The sequence below is a fragment of the Xenopus tropicalis genome, chromosome 9 (genome assembly GCF_000004195.4).
Source record: "Xenopus tropicalis strain Nigerian chromosome 9, UCB_Xtro_10.0, whole genome shotgun sequence".
Lineage (NCBI taxonomy): Eukaryota > Metazoa > Chordata > Amphibia > Anura > Pipidae > Xenopus > Xenopus tropicalis.
In genome coordinates, this window is record NC_030685.2 from 3,151,286 (window position 1) to 3,179,165 (window position 27,880).

At 44.8% G+C, this 27,880-nt stretch overlaps 4 protein-coding genes across 4 annotated transcripts in view; all 4 read right to left on the minus strand.

The window, feature by feature from the left end:
* h2ac14 (H2A clustered histone 14) overlaps window positions 1-27,880 on the minus strand; it is a 1,193,713-nt gene that overhangs the window by 92,685 nt on the left and 1,073,148 nt on the right.
* Window positions 5,152-9,940, minus strand: zfp2 (ZFP2 zinc finger protein). Its single transcript, NM_001078916.1, is given in 4 exon segments — window positions 5,152-7,005; window positions 8,990-9,119; window positions 9,217-9,354; window positions 9,465-9,940. Coding segments are annotated over 4 exon segments (1,554 nt in total). The 5' UTR covers window positions 9,549-9,940; the 3' UTR covers window positions 5,152-5,803.
* On the minus strand, window positions 12,595-27,694 carry LOC105945434 (oocyte zinc finger protein XlCOF7.1-like). Its single transcript, XM_018089505.2, has 5 exons — window positions 27,578-27,694; window positions 27,330-27,467; window positions 27,100-27,232; window positions 23,528-24,923; window positions 12,595-15,612 (listed from the first exon to the last, which is right to left on the minus strand). Exons 1-5 carry the CDS (start codon window positions 27,692-27,694, stop codon window positions 14,226-14,228), a joined length of 3,171 nt encoding a protein of 1,056 aa, XP_017944994.2. The 3' UTR covers window positions 12,595-14,225.
* Window positions 13,180-27,880, minus strand: part of LOC105945439 (oocyte zinc finger protein XlCOF7.1-like) — a gene marked incomplete at its 5' end in the record, with an annotated part of 29,456 nt that continues 14,755 nt past the window's right edge. Inside the window, one exon of the mRNA XM_031893310.1 lies at window positions 13,180-13,238. The remainder of the gene's footprint in view (window positions 13,239-27,880) is intronic.

Sequence of the window (27,880 nt, forward strand, 5' to 3'; positions counted from 1 at the left end):
AGGAGTCAGTCCATGTTACACTATAAAACAATCCACATGGAGCAGATTTTATTCACACCAGTGACTGATTGGCTAAATGATCCAGCAGCCCATCTATAGGCCGATATGTGGGATTAAATAAAGATGGCCCCCTGACTAAATAATTACCCGTCTGCAGCTGGGATTTAACCCCTTTTGCCCCTGTTCCCCCAAGTACAGGGGTCTGTCAGCACTGCTTTGGGCTGAGCTCAGGGAGCACAAAGATTGCTGCACCGACAGCGACCATTGGGCACAAATAGGTGGCCATTTTGCTGTACCTACTATTTGCCCCCCACATGATGCTCCTTGCAGGTTGGATGACAAACATCAGGGCTCCCCACATAAAGCAGGACTTATAGGGCGGTAGGTCACTGCAGAAATGGATTCAGAGTATTGCATTAACCCCAGACATGACGTGTATTAAACTATAACTCCCAGCAGCCCCAAGGCACCCTGAGAGTTCTAGTTTAGGGAGGAAGTGCAGCAGCGAATGGCAGCCCCCACATCACATGACACAGTAGTACAATCACACAGCAGGTGCAGCAGGAAGAAGGGGGCAGTGCAGGGAGTTTGGGATGGAAAGGCTGGAACAGCAGCAAAGAGGGGGAAATAGGGAGCTTCATTCTACACTAGTCAGTCCCATTGCATGCTGGGTATTGTAGTTTTACAGTAACCTTGGCAGTAGGCAAACTGTTACACAAAAACTACATTACCCAGCATGCACTGGGCGCGTTGTGCCAGGAGCATGGGGGTGGGACTATAGTGTGTTTACAAAGTACAAACTTGCCTACGCTTCAAAGACTAACCTTACCTTGGTGGCTTTGTAATTTGGTAACCCGCCATACCGCTGAAACAGTAGCCCAACCCGGCAACTATACCGCTCCCTTACTCACCTCTTTCCCACACTGCTCTGCTGCCTGTAGCTGTGAGGGAGGGAACTGAGGAGCTGGGACACTCACTCATTGGCTGGGAGGGGAATGTGGGCGGGACAGAGAGCAGCGGAGAAGAATGATTGGATCAGTGAGCACAAGGGCGGGAGAATGAGTTAGGGACAGAGGGAAAACGCAGACATCATCGGACACTCACTCATTGGCTGGGAGGGGAATGTGGGCGGGACAGAGAGCAGCGGAGAAGAATGATTGGATCAGTGAGCACAAGGGCGGGACACAGAGTTAGGGACAGAGGGAAAACTCACAGACATCATCGGACACTCACTCATTGGCTGGGAGGGGAATGTGGGCGGGACAGAGAGCACCAGAGAAGAATGATTGGATCAGTGAGCACAAGGGCGGGACACAGAGTTAGGGACAGAGGGAAAACTCACAGACATCATCGGACACTCACTCATTGGCTGGGAGGGGAATGTGGGCGGGACAGAGAGCATCAGAGAAGAATGATTGGATCAGTGAGCACAAGGGCGGGACACAGAGTTAGGGACAGAGGGAGAACTTCTAAGTGTAAACAAAACGTTATTTTTCAGGACTTTCCACTTATTAGTTGCTCAAGGTTTTTTACCAGACAAAGACGCACAAATCCAGTAACTATGGCAACCCATGTTTGTGCTTATTGGTGATGTAAGGGGTAATTTATTTCCACAAGTGCAGTGAGGGCTCCCCTGTATCTATAGGAACAGCAGCACCTGGGTCTGAATGGGCGGCGGGAAGGACACAATACACAGAGAAGTGGGTGCAGGGCTACTGATGTTTCCCCTTCCCCAGACTGTAGTTTGTGTTTAATGGGGCTAATTTATAAGCACAAGTGCATTAAAGGGGAACTAAACCCTGCTGCACAGCGCAGCTCAACCAAACGTTACTCGGCTGTTGCCGGACTACAAATCCCAGAATAATGTAACATATAATGAAGGGTGAGGCATGCTGGGAGCTGTAGTCCAGCAACATCAGGGCTGTATTCTTAAAGCAATATTGCCCAATAAAACTTTCCCCCTCATCTATGGATGAAACTTTAGCGACACGGAGCAAGTGATGGTTATGGTACCAGCTGGGACCTCTTCCGGGGCCTCATCCACATCCACTGAAGGGAAACTTCCAGAAGACATTTTAAATGGCCCTGTTTGACATAATATCAGCTTAGAGCTGAAGTGGCTTGAGCATCTTAAAGGAGACATATCATATAAAAATTAACAATGTCCCAGGGAATTATACTCCTCTAGATATAGAAGGGTTGTGCTAAAAAAAGTAGTATTTCAAACTGATTTATTGAGAAATCCCCCCAAACCCCACTAGCCCCGCCCATCTGTTCCACTTCCTGCTGGCTGAATTCTCTGGATGAGCTGGGGAGCCGGGGGCCCTCCGTACCCTGCACTGTAGGATAGGAACCAATCAGCAGCTAGGCTGCCCTGATAGGGAACTGAAGCCTGTCTGTGCTTGTGTGAGTGCAGGGCTGTGATTGGCTCTCCCCCTCCTACTGTGCTTCTGGCAGGGACCGTTAGGACACGCCCACCCCTCATGTGAAACCCAGACAGGGACCTGAGAGGATCTATAGGGAGCTCCAATAAAGGGGCCATTGTTACAGATAGGGTTAATGTTTAGCCCAAAGGGAAACCAGCACCGGATATTATTCATAATTGCCTACAGGGTTAGGGGTTTCCCATTTATCCAATATGTCTCCTTTAAATCAGAGCCATTGACTTGATAGGAAAAGAAGATAAAAGTGTTAATACTGCTCCTAAAGGCGGCCATACTCGGGCTGATTGGAGCTGCCGATATGGGTCCCTTAAGCTGGCCATACACGCACCAATAATATCGTACAAAACCCCGTTTCGTGCGATATTTAGTGTGTGTATGGCAAGTCGGCGAGTCGAACGGCCAGGTTAAAAGATTTTGATTGGGTGCCATAGAAGGCGCCTGATCAAAATCTGCCTTCAGAGCTGAATCGGCAGAAGGAGGTAGAAATCTTATTGTTTCAGCCCTGATCGGTTAGTGGCCGATTGTACGATCATTGGTCGCACGAAAGATCGGAAATCGTGTGGCCACCTTTAGACTAATCCAGCAGCTTATCGGCCCATGTAGGGGCAGGAACAAGGGGCCTGCCCAACCGATATCTGACCTGAAATCGGGCAGGTTAAAAAAATTAAGTTGGATCGGGGACTGCATCGGCTCGTTGATGCGGTCCCCGAACCAACTGCACCTATTTTTGGTGTTCTAATTCAATCGTTTGGCCTCAGGGCCAAATTAGCCGAAATTCCCCCGATATCGCCAACCCGTAGGTGGGGATATTGGGAGAAGATCTGCTCGCTTGGCAACCTCGCCAAGCGAGCTGATCTTTAGGTGTATGGGCACCTTAAGCCACGTAAAGGTGCCCATATACCTTAAGATCCACTTGCTTGGCGAGGTCGCCAAGCGAGCAGATCTTCTCCCAATATCCCCACCTACGGGTTGGCGATATCGGGGGAATTTAGGGCCAAACGATCAAATTATCAAATCAAATTATAATGACGGGTCAACGATCAAATTATAATGATGGGTATAGGCAAGGGCGGTCCCCGATCCAACTAGATTTTTTAACCTGCCTGATTTCAGGCCAGATATCGGTCAGGCAGGCCCGTCGGTAGTGCCCATACACAGGCCAATTAGCTGGCGAATCTATCTAAGGGACCCATATTGGCAGCTGAATCGGCCCCTGTATGGGGACCTTAACTCTTTTCCATGGCATTAAGTTTTGTGCCAGAGCAGAGTGGATAGGAACTGCTTTATGACTAGAGAGGCAGCTTTTTATTATCAATAAATAAAATGTGGGAGACCAAACTCAGCCTTGCTGACGTTCACAAAAGTATTTTTTGAAAGCAAAAAAATTGGAAAGTGCAGACAGAAGCCTTATGTCTTGGGTTATTTTTTTAAGCAAAAGTGTTTTAGGGGCATACTATCCCTTTGACTTTTGACATATACCCCCCCCCCATCATTCCATTAGAAAACGGAGCCATATGCAAGTCCATGGCACAGTTACAAGTGACTATAGATACAAATCAAGATGATTGCTGTAGATCTAGGCCAGAGGTTCTCAACTTGTGGATCGGGAACCCGTTGGGGGTTGAACGACCCTTTCACAGGCCGTCCTTCAGTCCAAGGGAAAGAGTCGCCTCCTTTCTGGGCAGGATCCTCACACCTCAGAGAACTGAAGGCAGCTCCCCTAACCTTGCTGCGTTTGAGTGCACACATCAAGCCTATTTACAAGTGATGCACCGAATCAAGGATTTGGCCAAAATTCTGCTTTTTTTCAGCAGAATTCGGATTCCGATGAATCCAAACAAAAGTGGATTCGGTGCATCCCTACTATTTACTAATTCTCAAGGCTGAGAAAAAGATGTGAACCCCACCCCCCAGAAATGCAACAAAATTGACAACTTTTTTCTTGAATGCTAGCTTATTGGAAAAAACGACAGCATATTCCATGTAGGCACACCAGTGAGAATCATACTGTCCCATTCATTTTCAACTGGGAAAATAAATAAGTTGGGGGAACATTATTATTAGTGCAAGAAAATGCCCCTTGTGAGCACTAAGCTGCCTCCTCGATGAGGGATGTATGTTGGGCAACACGCCTGTGCATAATGGGCTAGCTCCCTAGCGCAACTTGTCCCCATATCCCGTCACACAGATACATAACAGCGCTCGCTAGGGGCATTTTCTTACAAAAATAGTATTGTTCACCTCAGCTGTTTTGTTTCTTAAGGTGCACCTTAGATGACAGGAACAATTTCTTTATAATAGATGCCATTTACCTAAAAGTGATAGGTACAAGGTTAAGGTCCCCATACACGGGCCGATAGTAGCTGCCAATATCGGTCCCTCGTACCGATTCGGCAGCTAATCAGCCCGTGTATGGGCACTTCTGACGGGCCTGCCCAACCGATATCTGGCCTGAAATCGGGCAGGTTAGAAAATCGAGTCGGATCAGGGACGGTCCCCGGACTTATGCCCATCACTATAATTTGATCTTTTGGCCCCAGGGCCAACCGATCGAATTACCCTGGATTCTCCACCCTTAGGTGGGGATATCGGGAGAAGATCCGCTCGCTTGGCAACATCCCCAAGCGAGCGGATCTGCCAGTGTATGGGGACCTTTAGTCTCAACAAACGTCCCCTTATCAATTAGGTCATCTTAACAATGAGACAATGATTTCACAAATGTTTATTCCCAGCTGGGTATATCCCCATTATGTTACCTACTGTGTGAGCATTAGGGAACAGCATCTGCCCAAGTGATACCCTGGGGGGCTCGTACCCCTTGGAATATGTCCCTTCTTGTTCAATAAAACCCAGAATATTATCTGTTTGGGGGAGGGGGAGATATATTCCAGTGTCTGGGAACTAAGTATGAAATGAGATCCCTCAGTTCCCAATGGGGAGCCAGTGCCGTGGGAAGAGCATTATGGGGCACCTGTCTTAGCATTCACACGTGTCCATCAGGCCCCGGAGTCTTCAGCTGGACGGGATTGGTCTAAGGATTGTCCTATGGATACATTCTATTGTACATAAACTTCTTCTCCTCTGTAAACACTAAAATGCCCACTGAGATGCAATATGTGTGAAAGAAATATTTGCCCGATTAGTTAAACATTTCCCAGTCAGAATAATAAAATGGTTTCTTCCAAGCGGGGGTTCTTCATCGATGGACAATAAGGTATGATGAAGTGGCAACATATTTCAAATGTGAATAATAAAATATAATGGACACCAAAGAAATGTTTGCCTGATGCCCGATTTGTAAAACGTTTCCGACAATAAAATGGTTTCTGCCCTGCGTGGGTTCTTCATCGCATAACAATTTACACATCAACAACAAGTTTATTATTCTCCTCTGTGTGAGTCTGAAAGTGTTTTCTCAGAGTATGGCTCCGTGTAAAAGATCTCCCACACTCAGAACAAGAATAGGGTTTCTCCCCTGTGTGGGTTCTCCGATGAATCTCAAGGTGGTATTGGGATAATAATTTTTTCCCACAATCAGAACAGGAAAAAGTATCCCTCTCTGTATGGATTTTTTTATGACATTTTAGATCAGAAGGGTTTTTGAAACATTTCCCACAGTCAGAACAAGAAAATGGTTTCTCCCCTGTGTGGGTTTTGTAATGATTTTTAAGCTTAGATCGCTTTGTAAAACATTTCCCGCATTCTGAACAAGAATAAGGTTTCTCCCCTGTGTGAATTCTCTGATGCACTGTAAGGTCTGATGAAGTGGCAAAACGTTTCCCACATTCAGAACAAGAGTATGGTTTCTCCCCTGTGTGAGTTCTGTGATGAACTTTAAGTTGTGAACGTGTTAAAAAACTTTTCCCACATTCAGAACAAGAAAAAGGTTTCTCCCCTGTGTGGGTTTTCCGATGAAGTTCAAGGTGAGATTGGTGCAAGAAATTTTTCCCACACTCAGAACAAGAAAAACGTTTCTCTCCTATGTGGGTTTGTCGATGGGCAGTGAGTTCTGACGAAGTAGCAAAACATTTCCCACATTTAGAACAAAGAAATGTCTTTTCTTCTTTGTGGGTTCGTTGATGACGAGCGCGGTTGGATCGATCGGAGAAACATTTCCCACATTCAGAACAAGAAAATGGTTTCTCCCCTGTGTGGGTTCTCTGATGTTTATCAAAGTCTCTTTTGTGACTGAAATGTTTATGGCACTCGGTGCAGCTGTATTTCCTATGTGATGTGCATTTTGTTTTGCCAGATTTATCATGGGGCAAACAGGCATTTTGGTTGTATTTACAATCCTTCATTTTAATGCTGCTTGCCAGGCTGCACCCCATGATAGGAGTAGGTGTATCTGTTCCCTGTCTCTGTTCTGTAAGGGGATTAATGCTGCAATCTGATTGGTTTCCCCCTTCCCATGAAGCCGCCTCCTCTTTAATCCCATTGGCCGGTGGGGGCTGTTCCGCTGGAGAAACATCAGGGTTTGTGAGATTCCTATCATTATTACAACATAAAGTTGCTTCCGTATGTGCTGTAACATCGCTCCCATCTTTATACTCACAGGCTGCTAAAGGGAAGGATAGAGACTGTTATTTATGGTTGATGAGAGACATATAATCACAAACCTTTTCTAATGATAAGTAAATAGAGTTATAGGTTGCTTTCTAAATCTGCAATATTTGGGTATTTCCACATTTGGGCAAGATATCAATTTTTTTTATACTTTTTTTTTAAACTTTCACTTTGCAGGGTAGTATCTCCCACATAACATTAGGAACTAAGAGAAAACTTTATAAATATGAAAGCCATGGGGCCACTGATGCCCACTGTGCATAGGATCCCCGACGTATCCGGCATTTAGAGACCCCAAGAGGAAGTCAGTGCATCCAAATTGCCCCGGAGATCTATTTAGCTACTGAAAATTCAATACAGTTACTGCATTTTTGTGGGGTAAAAGCACAGACAAAATATGTTGACCCCTGAAACCCGTATATTGTTGGGACGTACACATTCCAGCAAACGGGTAACCGTGTCTTTCTTCTCGCAAGGCTTTGCCAAAATTGGTGGTTATGATGAAATACCTGAAAATCGCTTCAAAGCTTCCACTTTCTGCATGTTAGTAAGTACAAAAATAAATCCTAAATATGAAAGCCAGGGGTCCACTGAACAGCTTGGCAATCCTATGTGAGTTAAAGTATCTGGCCCCAAAATTAGATGAGTATTCCTATTCCACGGCATGTATTTCTATTACCAAAAAAATATAATATATGGCCCGATTTATGTGTGGAAAAAGTGGCAAATAAGTGCCGTATATACTCGAGTATAAGCCGAGGTACCTAATTTTACTTAAGAAAACTGGAACAACCTATTGACTCAAGTATAAGCCTAGGGTGGGAAATGCAGCCGCTACTGCTAAGTTTCAATAATCAAAATAAATACCAATAAAATTAGGATCTATCAATCTTACTGAACAAATACGTGCAGGGGATGAGTAGGCGAGATGCCAGGCTCCACCCTACTGCCGCCTCACTCATTATTAATCACTCAGGTATTAATCACTCATTAATACCTGCCTTGCTCCTCAACCTGTCTATCAAAAGGAGCACATCATAAACTGAGAGGACTCAGCGCGTGAGTTTTCCGTTTTACGTCCCTCCATCACTCACTCGCTCCTCGCCTCGTCAGCTAAATAGCATTCAGGCTTGATGGTTCCGTTGCCTGCCTGCTTCAAAGAGCTCTCCCCACTCGCCACACAAAGAGATAAATAGCAGGCCAGTTTGAGCTTTCCCGTGCATGCCTGCTCTCCCCCCCCCCTCCCCATTACACACATAGACACCAGAGCTGAAGAAGGGAGCGTGTGTCGTCACGCCGGGGGGTGGAGCAAGGAGTCAGGAGGGAGCGGCGCTCAGAAGAGCGTGCAGGGAATCAGGTAGCAGAGGGACTCGAGTATAAGCCGAGGGTTAATTTTTCAGCACATTTTGACTCCAGAGACTACACATTCTGCCGAATCCAAAAAGGGTACGTATGTATATATATGGCAAATCTCCAAACAGCAAAGCTAAGCTACAGTAAAAATAATGGTTTTTTATGTTTTAAAAATTGTCAAAAAGCTTGCATTTTACCCCATTATATAACCCACATTTCATAACGTACCAACAGAAAACATTCTCACTATGAATCCCAGTGGTCTGCTGAATAGTTTGCTGCCCAATATGCACAGATTTACCAAACTATGTGGGGTACAGGGGAACCTCAAATGGTGTGTCGAACAAAAAGCCAGCGTCAAAAACACCAAAAAACCATGAAGCAAAGAAAGATCTTCCAATTGTAAAGGGACATCTGCCATTCCCTTCTACATGATCTCGACAGGTTTGAGCTGGAGTATTGTTGGTTTTGAAATTGTTGCGGTTTTCTCACATGATAAATCCTGAAAAAGTTGCGATTGTCTTTCGCGCAACAAATTTGGGTTTAGTAAATGCCCTTAGTGTGGCCTGGCAATCCATTTAAGACATCAATTCTATGCTCTGTATATGATAGAAACCATTACTCACCCAGTGGGCGGAGCTGCTGGGGCTCCTCCTCCTCCTTTATCCCTTCCCTGTAAAGGGCCTTGTTTCCTTTTATATACTCCCACTCCTCCAAGGAAAAATAGATGGAAACATCCTCACACCTTATGGCAACCTGGCACACACAATGTTACAGTCATCCCCCAGCCAGAGAAAGGGATTATCATACACTGTTACTAAACAATAAGGGGGGATTGGGGGGCCGCACCCACCTCTCCAGTCAGCAGCTGGATGATGTTGGAGATGAGTTCCAGGATCTTCTTGTCATTTTCCTTCTGTATGACGGAGCCAGGGGCATGCAGGGCCCCCAAACCCACAGTTGGGCTCTTCTTCTTAGGGATGACGTAGCCCTATGTATTGAGAGGGAGAGAGAATGATGAGTGTGTAACGCAGCAGAGAGACCCCCTTTGTACAGACAGACAGTCTCTTCTCACTGTGCCACTCACAGTGCCCCCCTCACCTCTCCAGTCAGCAGATAGATAATCTCCAGTGTGAGATTCAGGATTCTCTCCTTCCGCTCCTCATTTTTATCCTTCTTCCCCATCACTGGGTCACTCGCTTCCTCCCACATTCCCATTGGCTCCTTGTGGGAGGGAGGGGCCTGGAAGTGGAATTAAGCACTTACACATTTCTATAGGGGATTATTCCCAGCAATATCCCCCAAAACAATTCCAAGCAGGGAATAGAATAACTAGTCTAGCCATGGGCTGAACTACCAATCCCACAATCCCCTGTTAAACTTCCCTCTAATGATGCAATGTCTGCCAATCAACACTTTCCCTTTCCTGCCAAGAATGGGCCCCTCAGTGCTTCCCCTCAGGCTGCAGGGGGGCCTTGGTACCAAATGGGAGAGGAATTCACTTATGGTGGGTGGGTTGGGCTTGGAGCTGCCACAGAAACTGCACTGACTCAGTAGCAAAGTGTCCCTGGGAATCAGCTCATGTGTTGGGAACAACAAGGTAACACTGCTCCTTTAGTGCCACCATTAGTGCAGCCCCGCTCCCTTACTCACCTCTTTCCCACACTGCTCTGCTGCCTGTAGCTGTGAGGGAGGGAACTGAGGAGCTGGGACACTCACTCATTGGCTGGGAGGGGAATGTGGGCGGGACAGAGAGCGGCGGAGAAGAATGATTGGATCAGTGAGCACAAGGGCGGGACACAGAGTTAGGGACAGAGGGAAAACTCACAGACTGCAGAGTTAGGGACAGAGGGAAAACTCACAGACTGCTTTGTAAGTGTAAAATAACTTCACTGTTTAGGATTTTTACCTCACAGAAAATAACATTGCAAAAACCAGTGTAACACTTGTTTGGCTTAATAGGGGTATTATTACCAGGCTAGTTGGGCTTAGAGTATGTGTTACATGCAACCCCCTTTCCCAGGATGGGCCTCCGCTATATGGGAGCTGTGTCAGGGGCTAGATGGTGTTGTTGAACTACAACTTAATAATTAAAGGAATAGGACGCCAGGAGCTCTTGCAGAATAACTGGATAATACTTTATTGTCCAAGACAATGGTATTCAGGGTATTTCAATCACTCAGATGTTACACAGACCAGCATGCAGAGGTACAATATGAAGTGCAGAGGATTAACAGGCAGAATATGGCGCTTCCCTAGTGATCCTTGCTCTTTTGGAGGTTGGGAAGGTAGAACACCAACAGAAGGATAGGCATAGGCAGCTCACCGGCATAGTCCCATGCTCTTGTGGGGGTTAGGGCAAGGCATATTTGCTAACCTGATTCCCTAGCACTTCTGTGTCCCTACAATAAGGCAATACAGGCCTAGTAGGAAGACTACTCCTTTGCTATTATCCCGGATGGGGCTAAAGACTGCCCTTGCTCTATAAGTCTGACTGAACTCACACCTCCTAGAGGGGCTATTACATATACTGCTATGCTGTCTTTTCCTCATTCACGGGGCCCTGTCCCCGACTTTAATTTGGATAGATGTGGCTACTGGGCCGGATCTGTACCCAGGCTCAATGGAGTGGGGCTTCAGGTAGCAGCCCGGCAGCCAAAGAGGAAGACACTCTTCCTTGCAAGACACTAAATAGTCTGCAGGGGGCGTGTACAACCTATAGGGAATAGCTTAATAACTGTAACCTGAGTGTACAGGGCTCTGCCCTATAACAGTACAGATAAGAAGAGATAGGGAAGTAAAGCCATAGGGAGCTTAACCCTATGGGTCCCTACACCAGTAACTATGACAAGCAATCAGCACTGGCTGCTCAGTTGAAGCGGAACAGACACATGTAGGTTGAAGCTCTGCCTGGGAGCCCCCTGACTGCAGGCCTGGAAGTGCCCCACACAGGCTCAGTAACAGCTAATAAACTCTATATTCACTCCCCCCCTTCCCTCTGTATATACAGTGAGGGGCAGAGACTTCCCATAGGGAGATGCCATATAAACAAACTGAGTGAGGGGAACATGAATCTGCTCTGTGCCACATAATGTTTCTGTTTATATTCAGCTTCTCTGCTCACTCACACTCATCTCTATATTAAACACCTTTATTCATGTTTTGCCTTTTTGGGGGTTTTTTAGGCAAATAAAATAAAAAATATTTTAAAAATTTATCGAGTGTAAGTAAAGTTTATTTTGCCCGACTCACCCAATAGAATAAGAGTTTAAAGTACAGTAAGTCTTAAAGGGACAGATCCCCTTTATGGGGCACCTATCATAGAAAGATATTAAAGGAGACATATTGGATAAATGGGAAACCCCTAACCCTGTAGGCAATTATGAATAATATCCGGTGCTGGTTTCCCTTTGGGCTAAACATTAACCCTATCTGTAACAATGGCCCCTTTATTGGAGCTCCCTATAGATCCTCTCAGGTCCCTGTCTGGGTTTCACATGAGGGGTGGGTGTGTCCTAACGTCACTGTAGGAGGGGGAGAGCCAATCACAGCCCTGCACTCACACAAGCACAGACAGGCTTCAGTCCCCTATCAGGTCAGCCTAGCTGCTGATTGGTTCCTATCATACAGTGCAGGGTACGGAGGGCCGCCGGCTCCCCAGCTCATCCAGAGAATTCAGCCAGCAGGAAGTGGAACAGATGGGCGGGGCTAGTGGGGTTTGGGGGAATTTCTCAATAAATCAGTCAGAAACACAACTTTAAGCACAATCCTTCTATATCTAGAGGAGTATAATTCCCTGGTACATTCATCATTTTTATAGGATATGTCTCCTTTAAGTTTGTAGTCAGGTTGGGGGAACATTATTATTATTGCAAGGAAATGCCCCTTGCGAGCGCTATGCTGCCTACATAGGGAGGGAGCCATATTGGGGCACATCTACATAACGGGCTAGGGCACTTATCCAATGCATGCATGTGATTGGTCAACTTGTCCCCATATCCTACATAAGGGCATAATAGCACTTACTGGGACATTTTCTTTTATAAATAGAATTCTTGCCCCAACGGTTGGTTTAAAACCTGCACCTTTGATGGAGGAAACGATTTTTCTATGATAGATGCCCTTTAACTGAAAGTGATAATGGGGGAATGCGCTTTCCATTTGTCCCAACAGACGTCCCCTTGTCGCTGGTGTCATCCTAACAACGAACAGATGAATTCTCAAGTCTAGATTTTTACCAGAAACATTTTTTTTAATAGTACAATTTTACACATTTATAAGACATAATAAGGAGAAATAAACGGAGGGAGGATGAGGCAAGAGACAAAGAGAGTCGGAGAGTGCAGAAAAGCAGCATTAGGAGCCTGTGCCCGCAGGGGAGTCGAGCCAGCCGTTCCATATCTCCGCCAATGTTTGTGGGCAGCCTCTGGCTAAGTAATTTAGCCTGTAAAGTTCCAACAGGGAGTCAGTTTTATCCATTTAGAGCAGTGATCCCCAACCAGTGGCTCGGAACCAATGGTTCGAGAGGAACATGTAGCTCCCCACCCCCTTTGATGTTACTCCCAGTGGCCTCACAGTAGGTGCCATTTTGAAATTTGTAGCTTGGAGGCAAGTTTTGGAAGCCCAGAGACAGTTATACTCCAAGCAGAGCCTCCTGCAGGCCAGCAGGTCACATGGGGCTACGAAATAGCCAATCACAGCCCTTATTTGGCCTACCAAAAGAACTTTATCCATTCTTGTGTAGCTCCCTAGCACTTTTTAAATCTGAGTGTGGCTTACGAGTAAAAAAAAGTCGGGGATCCCCGATTTAGAAAGCAATGGAACGTTCCTACACCTGTTTTTTGCATAACAGAATTTGAAGGAAACTTCATAAACCTTTGAAAGTCTGGGCAATACCACATCAAATGTATAAATGTTCTAGACGACCCATGAAATGCAGTTATTTCAGGGTGAGGTAGGTTTGGTTATGATATTAAACTGGATCAACCTCTCTCTTGAGCTTATCAGTGGGGAGGAGAGGATCTTTCTACCTCTTTCCAGCTGTCCGGGTCTGAAGCTGCCCATACACGCACCCATAAAATCATACGAAACCTACAATAACTTTCATACCGTGGAGATTGGTCATTTAGTTGATCGGACAGGTAAGAAAATTGCAATTGGATAACGATAAAATCTGCGCATGTATCAAGTATCCGGCGGTATTCTTGGGGGCCTACAATGCAATTCTGGGACGTCTCTTTCACACGATTGGTGCTGCCAACTATTTTTTGTTCAGAACATCCTCCCATTTATGCTACAATTTCAGTCTGTTAGTTTTAGATTGTTGCATTTTAATGTACGAAGAAGGAGACCAAAATCTGAACGTGTATATCTTACCAGCATATTCCCAGCTGGGCATATCTCCAATATGTTATCTAATGTGCAAGAATTAGATGAAAACATCTGCCCAAGTGATATCCTGGGAATGTTTTATCCCTTGGAATATGTCCCTTCTTGATTTTATCTGTTGGTGGGAGGAAGAGATATATTGCAATGAAATGAGGTCCCTCAGTTCCAAATGGTGAGGCAGAGCCGTAGGAAGAGAATTATGGGGCACCTAAGCAATAACCAGTGTCCATCAAGCTCACAGTTTGGACAGTATTGGTCTAATGATTGACCTATGATACACTGTATAGTGCAAATGGCTGTTCCTCCCCTCTGTAAATACTGAAATGCGTATTAAAATGTAGTCAATAAACAAGAAACGTTTGGCTGATTTTTAAAACATTTGCCACATTTAGAACAGGAAAATGGTTTCTCCCCTGTGCAAGTTTTTTATTAATGGACACAAAGGTCTGATGAAGAGACACATGGATAACAAGTTTATGGTTTTCCTCCTGTGTGAATTTTAAAGTGTGCATTTAGACGACTCTTAAATGCAAAACATTTCCCACACTCAGTACAGGAATAAGGTGTTCCTACTGCGTGGATTCCATGTCGATGGACAGTAAGTTCTGATGAAGTGAAAAAACATTTCCCACATTCAGAACAAGAATAAGGTTTCTCCCCTGTGTGGGTTCGTCTTTGATGGATAGTACATTCTGATAAAGTGGCAAAACATTTCCCACACTCAGAACAAGAAAATCGTTTCTCCCCTGTGTGAGTCCTTTGATGACGAGCAAAGTTGAATCGATCTGAGAAACATTTCCCACATTCAGAACAAGAAAATGGTTTCTCCGACGTGTGAACTTGTCGTCGATGGACATTAAGTTCCGATGAGCTAGCAAAACATTTCTCACACTCAGAACAAGAAAAAGGTTTCTCCCCTGTGTGAATACTTTGATGACGAACTAGGTTAGAGCGATTTAAAAAACATTTCCCACATTCAGAACAAGAAAATGGTTTCGCTCCTGTGTGTGTCTTTAGATGACAAGCAAGGCTAGTGTGAGCTGAAAAACATTTCCCACACTCAGAACAAGAAAATGGTTTCTCCCCTGTGTGTGTCTTTAGATGACAAGCAAGGGTAGTGTGAGCTGAAAAACATTTCCCACACTCAGAACAAGAAAATGGTTTCACTCCTGTGTGAGTCCTTTGATGACGAGCAAAGTTGGATCGATCTGAGAAACATTTCCCACATTCGGAACAAGAAAATGGTTTTTCCATCGTGTGAACTTGTCGTTGATGGACAGTAAGTTTTGATGAGCTGGCAAAACATTTCCCACAGTCAGAACAAGAAAAAGGTTTCTCCCCTGTGTGGATTCGTCTTTGATGGATAGTACATTCTGATGAAGTGGCAAAACATTTCCCACATTCAGAACAAGAATATGGTTTATCCCCTGTGTGAGTCCTTTGATGACGAGTAAATATAAATCGATCTGAGAAACATTTCCCACATTCAGAACAAGAAAAGGGTTTTTCTGTCGTGTGAACTTGTCGTTGATGGACAGTAAGTTTTGATGAGCTGGCAAAACTCTTCTGACATTCAGAACAAGAAAAAGGTTTCTCCCCTGTGTGAGTGCTTTGATGACGAGCAAGGTTAGAGCGATTTAAGAAACATTTCCCACACTCAGAACAAGAAAATGGTTTCTCCCCTGTGTGGGTTCTGTGATGACGAATAAGGTTAGATCGACGTGAGAAACGTTTCCCGCATTTGGAACAAGAAAGTTTCTCCCCTGTGTGGGTTCGTTGTTGATGGACAGTGAGTTCTGATGAAGCAGCAAAACATTTCCCACATTCAGTACAGGAAAAAGGTCTCTCCCCTGTGTGGATCCTTAGATGTTTATCCAAATCATTTATGAGTGATTTTTGTGGTGAGTTATCAGCATTTTTATCATTTTTATTACCCTTTATTTTTAAGGTATTCAGGCTGCACCCCATGATAGGAGTAGGTGTGTCTGTTCCCTGTATCTGTTCTGTAAGGGGATTAATGCTGCAATCTGATTGGTTTCCCCTTTCACATAAAGCCGCCTCCTCTTTAATCCCATTGGCCGGTGGGGGCTGTTCCGCTGGAGAAACATCAGGGTTTGTGAGATTCCCATCATTATTACAACATAAAGTTGCTTCCGTATGTGCTGTAACATCGCTCCCATCTTTATACTCACAGGGTGCTAAAGGGAAGGATAAAGACTGTTATTTATGGCTGATCAGAGATATATCTGGAAAAAAAACCTTTTTCTAATAAGCAAAAAGAGTTACAGGACGAAGTATCTGGCGAACAATTTTTAAATATAGTGGAGAAAAAAAACTAATTTCCCTACAAACAATATTTAAGTTGATTTGTATCCTTATATTATTTTGGTGTATGATGTGAGTTATAATGGGAAATGATGTTTTGCTGGAGCAGAGGCAGAAATATCTGGGAAAATCTGCCGCTCTCATTACTTGCCTGGTATTGCCTGTTTGTTGGCTGCATCTTACGAGAGTTTATTTTAAATAAAAGTAATAAAAAAAAGAAAAATCCCCACAAACTGTAAAAAAAACAGTTACATGGGGATTGGGGGGGGAGGGGCAATTAGACACAGGGGAGGAAACAAGCCGTTCCATTACCTTCTGTATGTTGCTAGTGATTGGTAGAGATGGCAGTGTAAAGAATATGAAATCTAGAGCCAAACAGAGTTGATGGTTTCGTGCCAGTACTGTGAATTTTTTTATTTTTTGGAGAGGGAAAGCAAAAAGTGCAACATGTGACATCCCAAACCAATCACTTTGCTTAAGATACAGAGGAAAGCCCCACAGGCTGCCGTCATGAGCAGGGCCCAAAGCTTCATAGCGGGACTGTAGCTTCACAGAAAGCAAACACACAGCATTGTGATTGGTTAGCCTGTATGCATGCTTAATAGTGAATATAAAGTGACTAGAGGGAGAAGGGGGAGGGACTGTGGCTCATTATAGCACAAACACTAACACAAATAAGTAATGGAAATGAGTTAGAAAAAGGTTCCAGTTTGCCTAAAATTTCAAATAAAATACAAAATATTTTTTCCTTTAACCCCAGACATGCCAGTAAGATCACACTCTCCTGCCTTCTGCATGGGTAAATTCCTGTTTAAAAAACTGCTGTGGGTTTCATTGTGGAATGTGCAGCCATCTTGGATCTTTTTTTCCCTTGGGATGCAGAGAGCTTGCTGGGAAGAACCAAAGAGAAGCCAGAGGGTGGCAGACGTGAAGATTAATCACCTGCAATAAATCTTCCTGAAATGCCATTGCACCGGCAATAATGTAACTTACCCGTTGGGTGGCATAGGTGGCGCTTCAGTTTCCCGAAGCTTTCTTGTGCCGCCTCCCTAAACTTACACTCCGGGACAACAGGATCGGCCTCTCTCATTAAAAAGTCAAATCGAAAACTAAATATCAACTAGATCGGAGAAAGTCTACTCAAAAAATACTTAGAAACAGCACCATCCATCTGGACATACAATAATATGTGTGACCCCCAGCCCCCACCCAACCCTGTAGGCAATTATGAATAATATCCGGTGCTGGTTTCCCTTTGGGCTAAACATTAACCCTATCTGTAACAATGGCCCCTTTATTGGAGCTCCCTATAGATCCTCTCAGGTCCCTGTCTGGGTTTCACATGAGGGGTGGGCGTGTCCTAACGGTCCCTGCCAGAAGCACAGTAGGAGGGGGAGAGCCAATCACAGCCCTGCACTCACACAGTGTGCTGGCGCCATTTTAAATTTGCACGCATCAACTCCTCCCTCCTTATTAGCTCTGTCCTTTATCTGTATCCCTCTGATCTGCACAATGCGCTGTATTTTTATATCTTGTTAAAACTCAGTAAAGCAGAAATTATTTTAATAAGAAAAAAAGACTGTAAGAGCTCTGTGTCTGTGTCACTGGTTATTAACTGGGTGTAAATGGGTTTACTTTCTTCTGCATCTCCCTGAAAAGACAAAACATCCTGCATAGACTCTATGCTCTGTATATGATAGAAACCATTACTCACCCAGTGGGCGGAGCTGCTGGGGCTCCTCCTCCTCCATTAACTCCTCCCTGTAAAGGGCCTTGTTTCCTTTTATATACTCCCACTCCTCCAAGGAAAAATAGATGGAAACATCTTCACACCTTATGGCAACCTGGCACACACAATGTTACAGTCATCCCCCAGCCAGAGAAAGGGATTATCATACACTGTTACTAAACAATAAGGGGGGATTGGGGGGCCGCACCCACCTCTCCAGTCAGCAGCTGGATGATGTTGGAGATGAGTTCCAGGATCTTCTTGTCATTTTCCTTCTGTATGACGGAGCCAGGGGCATGCAGGGCCCCCAAACCCACAGTTGGGCTCTTCTTCTTAGGGATGACGTAGCCCTATGTATTGAGAGGGAGAGAGAATGATGAGTGTGTAACGCAGCAGAGAGACCCCCTTTGTACAGACAGACAGTCTCTTCTCACTGTGCCACTCACAGTGCCCCCCTCACCTCTCCAGTCAGCAGATAGATAATCTCCAGTGTGAGATTCAGGATTCTCTCCTTCCGCTCCTCATTTTTATCCTTCTTCCCCATCACTGGGTCACTCGCTTCCTCCCACATTCCCATTGGCTCCTTGTGGGAGGGAGGGGCCTGGAAGTGGAATTAAGCACTTACACATTTCTATAGGGGATTATTCCCAGCAATATCCCCCAAAACAATTCCAAGCAGGGAATAGAATAACTAGTCTAGCCATGGGCTGAACTACCAATCCCACAATCCCCTGTTAAACTTCCCTCTAATGATGCAATGTCTGCCAATCAACACTTTCCCTTTCCTGCCAAGAATGGGCCCCTCAGTGCTTCCCCTCAGGCTGCAGGGGGGCCTTGGTACCAAATGGGAGAGGAATTCACTTATGGTGGGTGGGTTGGGCTTGGAGCTGCCACAGAAACTGCACTGACTCAGTAGCAAAGTGTCCCTGGGAATCAGCTCATGTGTTGGGAACAACAAGGTAACACTGCTCCTTTAGTGCCACCATTAGTGCAGCCCCGCTCCCTTACTCACCTCTTTCCCACACTGCTCTGCTGCCTGTAGCTGTGAGGGAGGGAACTGAGGAGCTGGGACACTCACTCATTGGCTGGGAGGGGAATGTGGGCGGGACAGAGAGCGGCAGAGAAGAATGATTGGGTCAGTGAGCACAAGGGCGGGACACAGAGTTAGGGACAGAGGGAAAACTCACAGACTGCAGAGTTAGGGACAGAGGGAAAACTCACAGACTGCAGAGTTAGGGACAGAGGGAAAACTCACAGACTGCAGAGTTAGGGACAGAGGGAAAACTCACAGACTGCAGAGTTAGGGACAGAGGGAAAACTCACAGACTGCAGAGTTAGGGACAGAGGGAAAACTCACAGACTGCTGTGTAAGTGTAAAAATGACAAACGAGTTTATTCCGTCAGGAAGTTGCTGAAAACCAGTAACTAAGGCAACCAAGCAGCACTAGCAGCTGAGGTGCGGTTGGACACACGCAGGGTTAAAGCCCTGCTACATACTGTGAGGCACACTGTCAGCACACCCAGTCACTGAGCCGGAAACATTTGGGTGCAGCACAGTAAGGGAGCTGTAAAGCTGCAGGGAATTCTGGGATATGTAGTTTTTCTAATCCCCCCATGTAAGTATTATGTGTGGGAAGGTTCCCATCCAGGCCGGGGTATCTCTGTAGTAATAAGTCACATCAACTGGACTTGCTGTGTTTGAGACATTTCCCCAGTCACCTGACTGGTTCCCCCAATCAGAGGCTCAGTAGTGCCTGGGGGTTACAGGTTACCAGGCAGGGGCAGGTTTATTCGTTAGTTCCCTGAATCTGCCTCTTTCCCCCCGGTCTCTTGGCACCCAAAAACATTCTCCCATTTTGAAAAAAAAATAAATCCCCCAAATCTTGTGTGAAGTTGTGGGGAGCGATTGTTTGGCTTCAATTCGCCATTTGTGTGAGACTTCACTTTGGGGCCACACTAGGCTGACCTGATAGGGAACTGAAGCCTGTCTGTGCTTGTGTGAGTGCAGGGCTGTGATTGGCTCTCCCCCTCCTACTGTGCTTCTGGCAGGGACCGTTAGGACACGCCCACCCCTCATGTGAAACCCAGACAGGGACCTGAGAGGATCTATAGGGAGCTCCAATAAAGGGGCCATTGTTACAGATAGGGTTAATGTTTAGCCCAAAGGGAAACCAGCACCGGATATTATTCATAATTGCCTACAAAATTAAGGTTTTCTTATTTATCCAATATGTCTCCTTTGAGATTTTGTCCTGAATCTTTGCCCCCCTGTCACCCAGTTCTTGCCTGCACTTTACCAGCCCCGGCCTTAACCTTTTCCCTCTCAACTACGTAGCTGCTACGTGCTGGCATAAAAAGTCATTAGGCGCCAAGCATGTAGGAGCTACGTTTTCTTTATCTTATGCTCGTTCTCTGCAATCGCTGCTTAATCCAAGTGCAGAGAACGAGTGTAAGATAAAGAACCCCCTAGAGAATGAGCATATGGGGAAACAAGTGGCCCCTGGGGCATGATCGCCCAGGGACCCCATAGGAAAAGCCAGACATGTAGATTCTATGTGCCTGGCTTTTCCTGCTATTCCCCTTCCCTTCCTGCACCGCCCACTCATGGGATCCGACAGAGAAGACTGCAGCTGCTCTCCCTGCTATCTCCTGTATCCCTCCTGCAATCTCCAGCTTCTTGTCCCAATTAGTGCCACATACACACACAAACACACAATCACACACTTATTACATTAATACACACTTATACTTACACACAGAAACATACACATACATTTATGGGGGGGTTGGGGGGTTTCACACATTCACAGCACTCACACTTACTTGCACACTCACATACATTTTGCCTAGTGTACACACACACACATGCAATTTTGTGGATTTTTTTTTATTGCATCATTGTGGACAGCCATTGTGGACGGCGTATTCACTAACCGCACTGCGCGATAATCTATCATTAGGGAAAAAAATGGATTTTTAGTGATTTTTTTTTGATTTTAGCAATTTTATTGCATTTCACATTGTTCTTTGTTACTTGTCTTTGCACATGGACATTTTGTCTGCCCTATTTCAATTTGGCTTCCTCAGTACACCCCATAGCTTGGTAAATCTATGCATATTGGGCATCAAACTGTTCAGTTGCCCCCTGGGGTTCATATTTAGGGGGTTTTATCTTGGTACCTAATGACCTGTAGGAGATAAGATGCATATTGGAAGTTTTGAGGGGATTTTTGAAAATGTCATAAAAATCGGCGAAGTTAGGAAAGCTTTGCGGCTTGGTACTTTGGAGTAGAAAGACACGGGTACCCATTTTAGATTCGGGGGAATGTGTACTTTCCAAAAATATATGACTTTCTGGGGTGAGTGTACTTTTTACTAACTTTATCCCACATATAATGATGTAAATGTGTTGATTTTGCAGAAGCTGAACTGACAGAAATGACAGTACATATGGGGGTTCCCATTGGGGCCCCTACATGCCACATACTTAGGTAAACCTATACATATTGGGCATCAAACTGTTCAGGGGACCCCTGGCGTTCATATTTAGGGTGTTTTATCTGGTTACTTTATGGCCTGTAGGAGATAAGATACTATAGACTGGAAGATTTGAAGCGATTTTTTTTTAAAAATCACAAATTTTGAAGGACAGTTCTACCTATTTTGGATTCCCCAGAATCTGTTCTTTCCAAAATGTATAATTTTCTGGGATAAACCTTCTGTTAGTGGAATTTTTGGCCTTGAAATGTAAAGTATGCAGCTTTCTGGGGCAGCGCTTTGGGGATTTGGTAGTGTCCTGCCGGGAGTTTGTGGCCTATACACGTGGGAAATCCCCATAAAACTATATATATTTGGTATTGGCACGTTCAGGAGACATGGGACTTTCCAAATCAGTTGTATTTTCATGCATAAAATAATTTTTGTTCCTGGTGTATGTGTGTTTATATTATGAAAAATATTTCTTTTTTCATTTTTTAGACATTTAGAAGCCCATATCTTGTTACAGAATTGGAATTACACAAAAATTCTACCATATTTTGAAAGCTTAGGTTGTCCTGAAAAAAACGATATATTGTTTTCCTGGGTAAACTAAAAGTCCCCTCCGAGGAAAGGCCCCTGTGAAAGTGAAACAGTGCAAAATGCTCAAAAACTGTCTGGCAATACAAGTTCCACTTTAATCAAAATGGCTGGCAGTGAAAGGCTAAAAGACTCCCCTTTCCCTCCTTCCCCTCTCTAGCGCCCCCTACCTTTCCCTCACAGAATCAAAAGCATTAAATTCTTCCCCCATTGATCAGGTCTCTGAGATGATATTTTCCTGCTGGAGGAGGAAGCTGGATCCTGGGTAGATAACTTACTTTGCTGCAAGTCCCCAGGGATCTATGATACCAGTCTGTTTCTGTTGGCTTTGCGCTGTTAGTTTGCCCCAACTCTGCTGCCCTCAGTTCCTGTGCCGCTTCCCCAAAGCAGCCGCTGCCTCCGGTTTCTCTAGCAGAAAAAATATCATCTCAGAGACCTGATCTATGGGGGAAGAATTCAAAAACTGCTGCTGCCTTGTGAGCAGGGGCTGATAAAGTGCCGGCAAGTACAGGGTGACAGGGGCAAAGATCCAGGGGCAGGAAGGAGTGCAGGGCAGAGAGGGCACAGGATCTCCATATATGTGTTAGCAATAAAGGTTTCCTCTTAAACAACATCAACGTCTCTGATCTAAGGGGCCCATTAAAGCTCCACGACAGTATCACGGGGCCACAATTGTTTTTTCCCTTTCTGCTCTATGGCTCCCATTGTACAACATTCTGCTACTGGCTAATAATAAAAAACAACAAAAAAAATATATTCAATGTTTTATTAACAAGCATCAAAAACTGCACCAATAAATCGGACTGACACAAAGGCTTTTCACAAAACTGATTTAATGTAAAGAGACCCTTTATAGGATAATGGTGTAACCCCCTTTCCTTTCATCTCAACAAATGCCCCATTGGAAATGACATTGGGTTAATAATGACAAGATGATGTTACAGGCTTTATATTTACCCAGTAAGAGCCTATGTACCCGGCAAGTCATTCCCAGCTGGGTATATCCCCATTATGTTACCTACTGTGTGAGCATTAGGGAACAGAATCTGCCCAAGTGATACCCTGGGGGGCTCGTACCCCTTGGAATATGTCCCTTCTTGTTCAATAAAACCCAGAATATTATCTGTTGGTGGGAGGGGGAGATATATTCCAGAGGGCTCCTCAGTTCCCAATGCAGAGCCAGTGCCGGGGGAAGGTACTTATAGTGCATTCTGCTTTGGTGCCCCCCAGTCTCAGAATTGCCCAGTGCCCATCAGGTGACTACAAACTGTTGGTCTAAGGCAGTGATCAAACAAGATTAACTGCCAAATAAAGCCCCTGTAAGCCGATAGGGTGCATAGAGGCTGCCTAATAGCCAATCTTAACCCTTATTTGGCGCCTCCATGAACTTTTATGGCGCTTGTGTAGCTCTACAAGTCTTTTTACATTTGACTGTGGCTCACGAGTAAGAAAGGTTGGGGATCCCTGGTCTAAGGGTTCTCTTAAAGAAACATTTTATGGTGGACATAAAAATATTTGCCTGATGCCTCATTTGTAAAACAAGTTTACAGTTTTTCTCATGGGTGAAAGTATTTTTAGACTTTTGTTCAATACAAATTATTTCCCTCATTCAGAACAAGAAAATGGTTTCTCCCTTGTGTGAGTCAATTGATGACGATCAAGGTTAGATCGATTTGTAAAACATTTCCCGCATTCACAAGAAAATGGTGCCTCCCCTGTGTGGCTTCTATGATGATTTTTAAGGTGCCATTGGTTTGAAAAACATTTCCCACATTCAGAACAAGAAAATGGTTTCTCCCCTGTGTGAATTCTCTGATGACAATCACGCTGAAATCGATATGTAAAACATTTGCCACATTCAGAACAAGAAAATGGTTTCTCCCCTGTGTGAATTCTCTGATGATGAGCACGGCGAGATTGGCTAGAAAAACATTTCCCACATTCAGGACAAGAGAATGGTTTCTCCCCTGTGTGAGTCCTTTGATGACGAACAAGGTAAGAGCGATTTAAGAAACATTTCCCACATTCAGAACAAGAAAATGGTTTCTCTCCTGTGTGGGTTATTTGGTGGTCTTTAAGGTCAGATTGCCTTGAAAAACATTTCCCACATTCAGAACAGGAAAAAGGTTTCTCCCCTGTGTGGGTTCTATAATGCATTTTAAGTTGTAATTTAGTTGACAAACATTTCCCACATTCAGAACAAGGGAATGGTTTCTCCCCTGTGTGAGTCCTTTGATGACGAGCAAGGTTAAAGCGATTTAAGAAACATTTCCCACATTCAGAACAAGAAAAAGGTTTCTCCCCTGTGTGAGTTCTTTGGTGAGAAGCAAGGTTAGATTGCTTTGAAAAACATTTCCCACATTCAGAACAAGAAAATGGTTTCTCTCCTGTGTGGGTTACTTGATGGCCTTTAAGCTCATATTTGTTTGAAAAACATTTCCCACATTCAGAACAAGAGAATGGTTTCTCCCCTGTATGTGTCCTTTGATGACGAGCAAGGTATGAATGTCTTAAAAAACATTTCCCACATTCAGAACAAGAAAAAGGTTTCTCCCCTGTGTGAGTTACTTGATGGCGTTTAAGGTTGGATCGAATTGAAAAATATTTTCCACAATTAGAAGAAGAAAAGGTTTTTTTACTTTGGTGGGTTCTATGATGTTTATCATAGTTTCTCTTATAAGTAAATTGTTTCTGACACTCATTGCAGCTGTATTTCCTACATAATGCATTTTCTGTTATGTGAGATTTATGTGGAGATTGGAGGGTATTTTTATTACCCTTCATTTTTAAGATATTCAGGCTGCACCCCATGATAGGAGTAGGTGTGTCTGTTCCCTGTATCTGTTCTGTAAGGGGATTAATGCTGCAATCTGATTGGTTTCCCCCTTCACATGAAGCCGCCTCCTCTTTAATCCCATTGGCCGATGGGGGCTGTTCCGCTGGAGAAACATCAGGGTTTGTGAGATTCCCATCATTATTACAACATAAAGTTGCTTCCGTATGTGCTGTAACATCGCTCCCATCTTTATACTCACAGGCTGCTAAAGGGAAGGATAGAGACTGTTATTTATGGGGATCCCAGTGCAGACCTGGCAGTGGGATTAGTAAGGGCTCATGGGAAGGAGTGAGGGGGAGGGGGATACCGTTACCAGCTAAGGAGATCCCTCTGTTACAAGTAAAACAGGCTAATAGTAATCTTAGCGCTAACTCTCCGTTACGTAATATTAACATCAGGCAGTTCAAGAACCTACTGGGAATGATTCTCTTTTGTAATAACTAATAACACTGAACTCATCTCTAACACTTGTGTGTGGGGGGGGGGGGGGGCATTTGGGGAACAGTGATCCCAATATGGTCCCTTTGGGATAATGCTGCAGAGACAGCTCTATAAGGGAGGAACTAAAACGCTGGATTTTAGCCGTGCAGACTGTGCCAGTATAAGGGCATCTCTGCAATGTGGCAGCTGGGAAAGGCTTTTCATAGGGTTAAACACAGAAGGAAAATGGAACATCTTTAAAATGTTGCTTACCAAGTATACAGGTCAGTATATTCCCCTTGTAAGCAAGGAGAGGCATCGCAAAGCAAAACCTTTATGGCTGAATAAAAGTGTTAGTGTCGGGGTTGGTAATGTTTAAACACGTAAGTTAGCTGGGGCAGCTGTAATTAGCAGATACATGGGAGCCAATAAAGCAGCAAAAACCTAAAGTAAAGAAGGAAAGTGGTATTGCAGCAAGGATAAAAATGTATCCAAAATTATTTTTTATATATGTAATGAGCAAACTGAAGCAAGAAGGGGCGGGACCCTCATTATCACAGGGGGGTCAGTTGGTTCATGAGAACAGGGAAAAAGCAGAAATTCTAAACTGTTATTTTTCCTTCGTCTGGGCAACTGAGGAGCCGGCTAATGAAGGCTGCATTTTTAATAGCCCCAATTCTAGAAATATAACAAATGATGCACGGGTCCCTCAGGGGGGAATATAAAGAGAGTTGAACATGTAAAAGTAAACAAAAGTCCAAGACCAGATGGGATTTAGGGCACTAAATAAGCTTAGGTGCCATGGCGCCGAGAGACTGGCGAATTGCTAATGTGGCGCAGATTTTCACAAATGGACCCCGTACTCAGCCTGAAAACTATAGGCCTGTTAGTCTGATATCAGGGGTAGGAAAGCTTTTGTAAGGGGTAATAAGGGATAGGGAACTTGAATTCATTGCAAATCCCAGTACTATAAGATTCTGCTGGTATGGGTTTATGGGTAACAGATCTTGCCAGACTATTTTGCCTTCTATGAGGAGGTGAGCAGGAACCTCGATGCTGGAATGGCAGTGGATGGGATCTACTTGGACTTTGCTAAAGCACTACAGTAATTAAAGTGTTTGACAAATTACTGTGAAATATAATACATGTACAGAACTTACAAAACAAGCAATGACAAAGCTAAGCTCTGTGACAGGGGCAGGTAGGGGGGGAGGGGTTAAACTTAGGGCAAACTCCACTGACCCCCAATGAAGTGACTGACTTCTTAACACATTAATTAATGGAACTATTTATATGAACTGATTATTATAGAGTAACGGCAGCTGTTTGTATCAGGATCTATTTAGTTAAAGGGGAACTAAAGCTAAAAAATAGGCTAGAAATGTTGTACATTATGTTTTGGGCTTCGGAACCAGCCCAAGCCAACCACAGCCCCTTAGCAGGGAAGATCTATCCCCCAAAGATGCCCCCAGTAGCCCCCCATCTCTTTTTCTGCTGATTCCCAGTACATGCTCTGTGCTGCTGTCAGTTACTGAGCTTAGGGGCCGACTCACAATATACTGTATATATAGATTATACATGTAACAGTATAAGGCTGATTCGCCATTTGGAGTCACATAACATGGCAGCTCTGAAACAAGTGCAATTATCATCAGAATTCGCTAATCAGACTCGTAGCATCAGTTTATGACAGTCCAGCCTCATTTCCTGCTTCCCAACAGCTGCTCAGAGCCCACTGAGCATGTGCACTGCCCCCGACAGCCCTAACAGAATCCAAGATGGGGAGCTCCTGTGACAACTGTAACGACCTATATCATTACTACTACAGAGATGCAGCCACAAGCTCAATTTCCTGATGGCTGCGCCCTCCAAACACAGGTGGGAGTGGTTAAGAAAAAGCTTCTAAAAACACAAAATATCCTGCATTCTATGCTCTGTATATGATAGAAACCATTACTCACCCAGTGGGCGGAGCTGCTGGGGCTCCTCCTCCTCCTCCTTTATCCCTTCCCTGTAAAGGGCCTTGTTTCCTTTTATATACTCCCACTCCTCCAAGGAAAAATAGATGGAAACATCCTCACACCTTATGGCAACCTGGCACACACAATGTTACAGTCATCCCCCAGCCAGAGAAAGGGATTATCATACACTGTTACTAAACAATAAGGGGGGATTGGGGGGCCGCACCCACCTCTCCAGTCAGCAGCTGGATGATGTTGGAGATGAGTTCCAGGATCTTCTTGTCATTTTCCTTCTGTATGACGGAGCCAGGGGCATGCAGGGCCCCCAAACCCACAGTTGGGCTCTTCTTCTTAGGGATGACGTAGCCCTATGTATTGAGAGGGAGAGAGAATGATGAGTGTGTAACGCAGCAGAGAGACCCCCTTTGTACAGACAGACAGTCTCTTCTCACTGTGCCACTCACAGTGCCCCCCTCACCTCTCCAGTCAGCAGATAGATAATCTCCAGTGTGAGATTCAGGATTCTCTCCTTCCGCTCCTCATTTTTATCCTTCTTCCCCATCACTGGGTCACTCGCTTCCTCCCACATTCCCATTGGCTCCTTGTGGGAGGGAGGGGCCTGGAAGTGGAATTAAGCACTTACACATTTCTATAGGGCAGTGCTGTCCAACTTCTACAGTGCCGAGGTTCGGAATTTCTCTAGCATACATGGTGGAGGGCCGCTAATGGAAGCCAGTTTTGACCACTCCCCTTTTTGAAACCACACCCACTTCAAACCACA

Coding starts and splice junctions, on each gene's coding strand:
- LOC105945434 (XM_018089505.2), bottom strand. CDS start 27,694: ATGGGAATGTGGGAGGAAGCGAGTGACCCAGTGATGGGGAAGAAGGAT. Junction 27,468..27,577: donor TCTATCTGCTGACTGGAGAG/GTGAGGGGGGCA, acceptor CTCAATACATAG/GGCTACGTCATCCCTAAGAA. Junction 24,924..27,099: donor CCAGCAGCTCCGCCCACTGG/GTGAGTAATGGT, acceptor CCTTCCCTTTAG/CAGCCTGTGAGTATAAAGAT.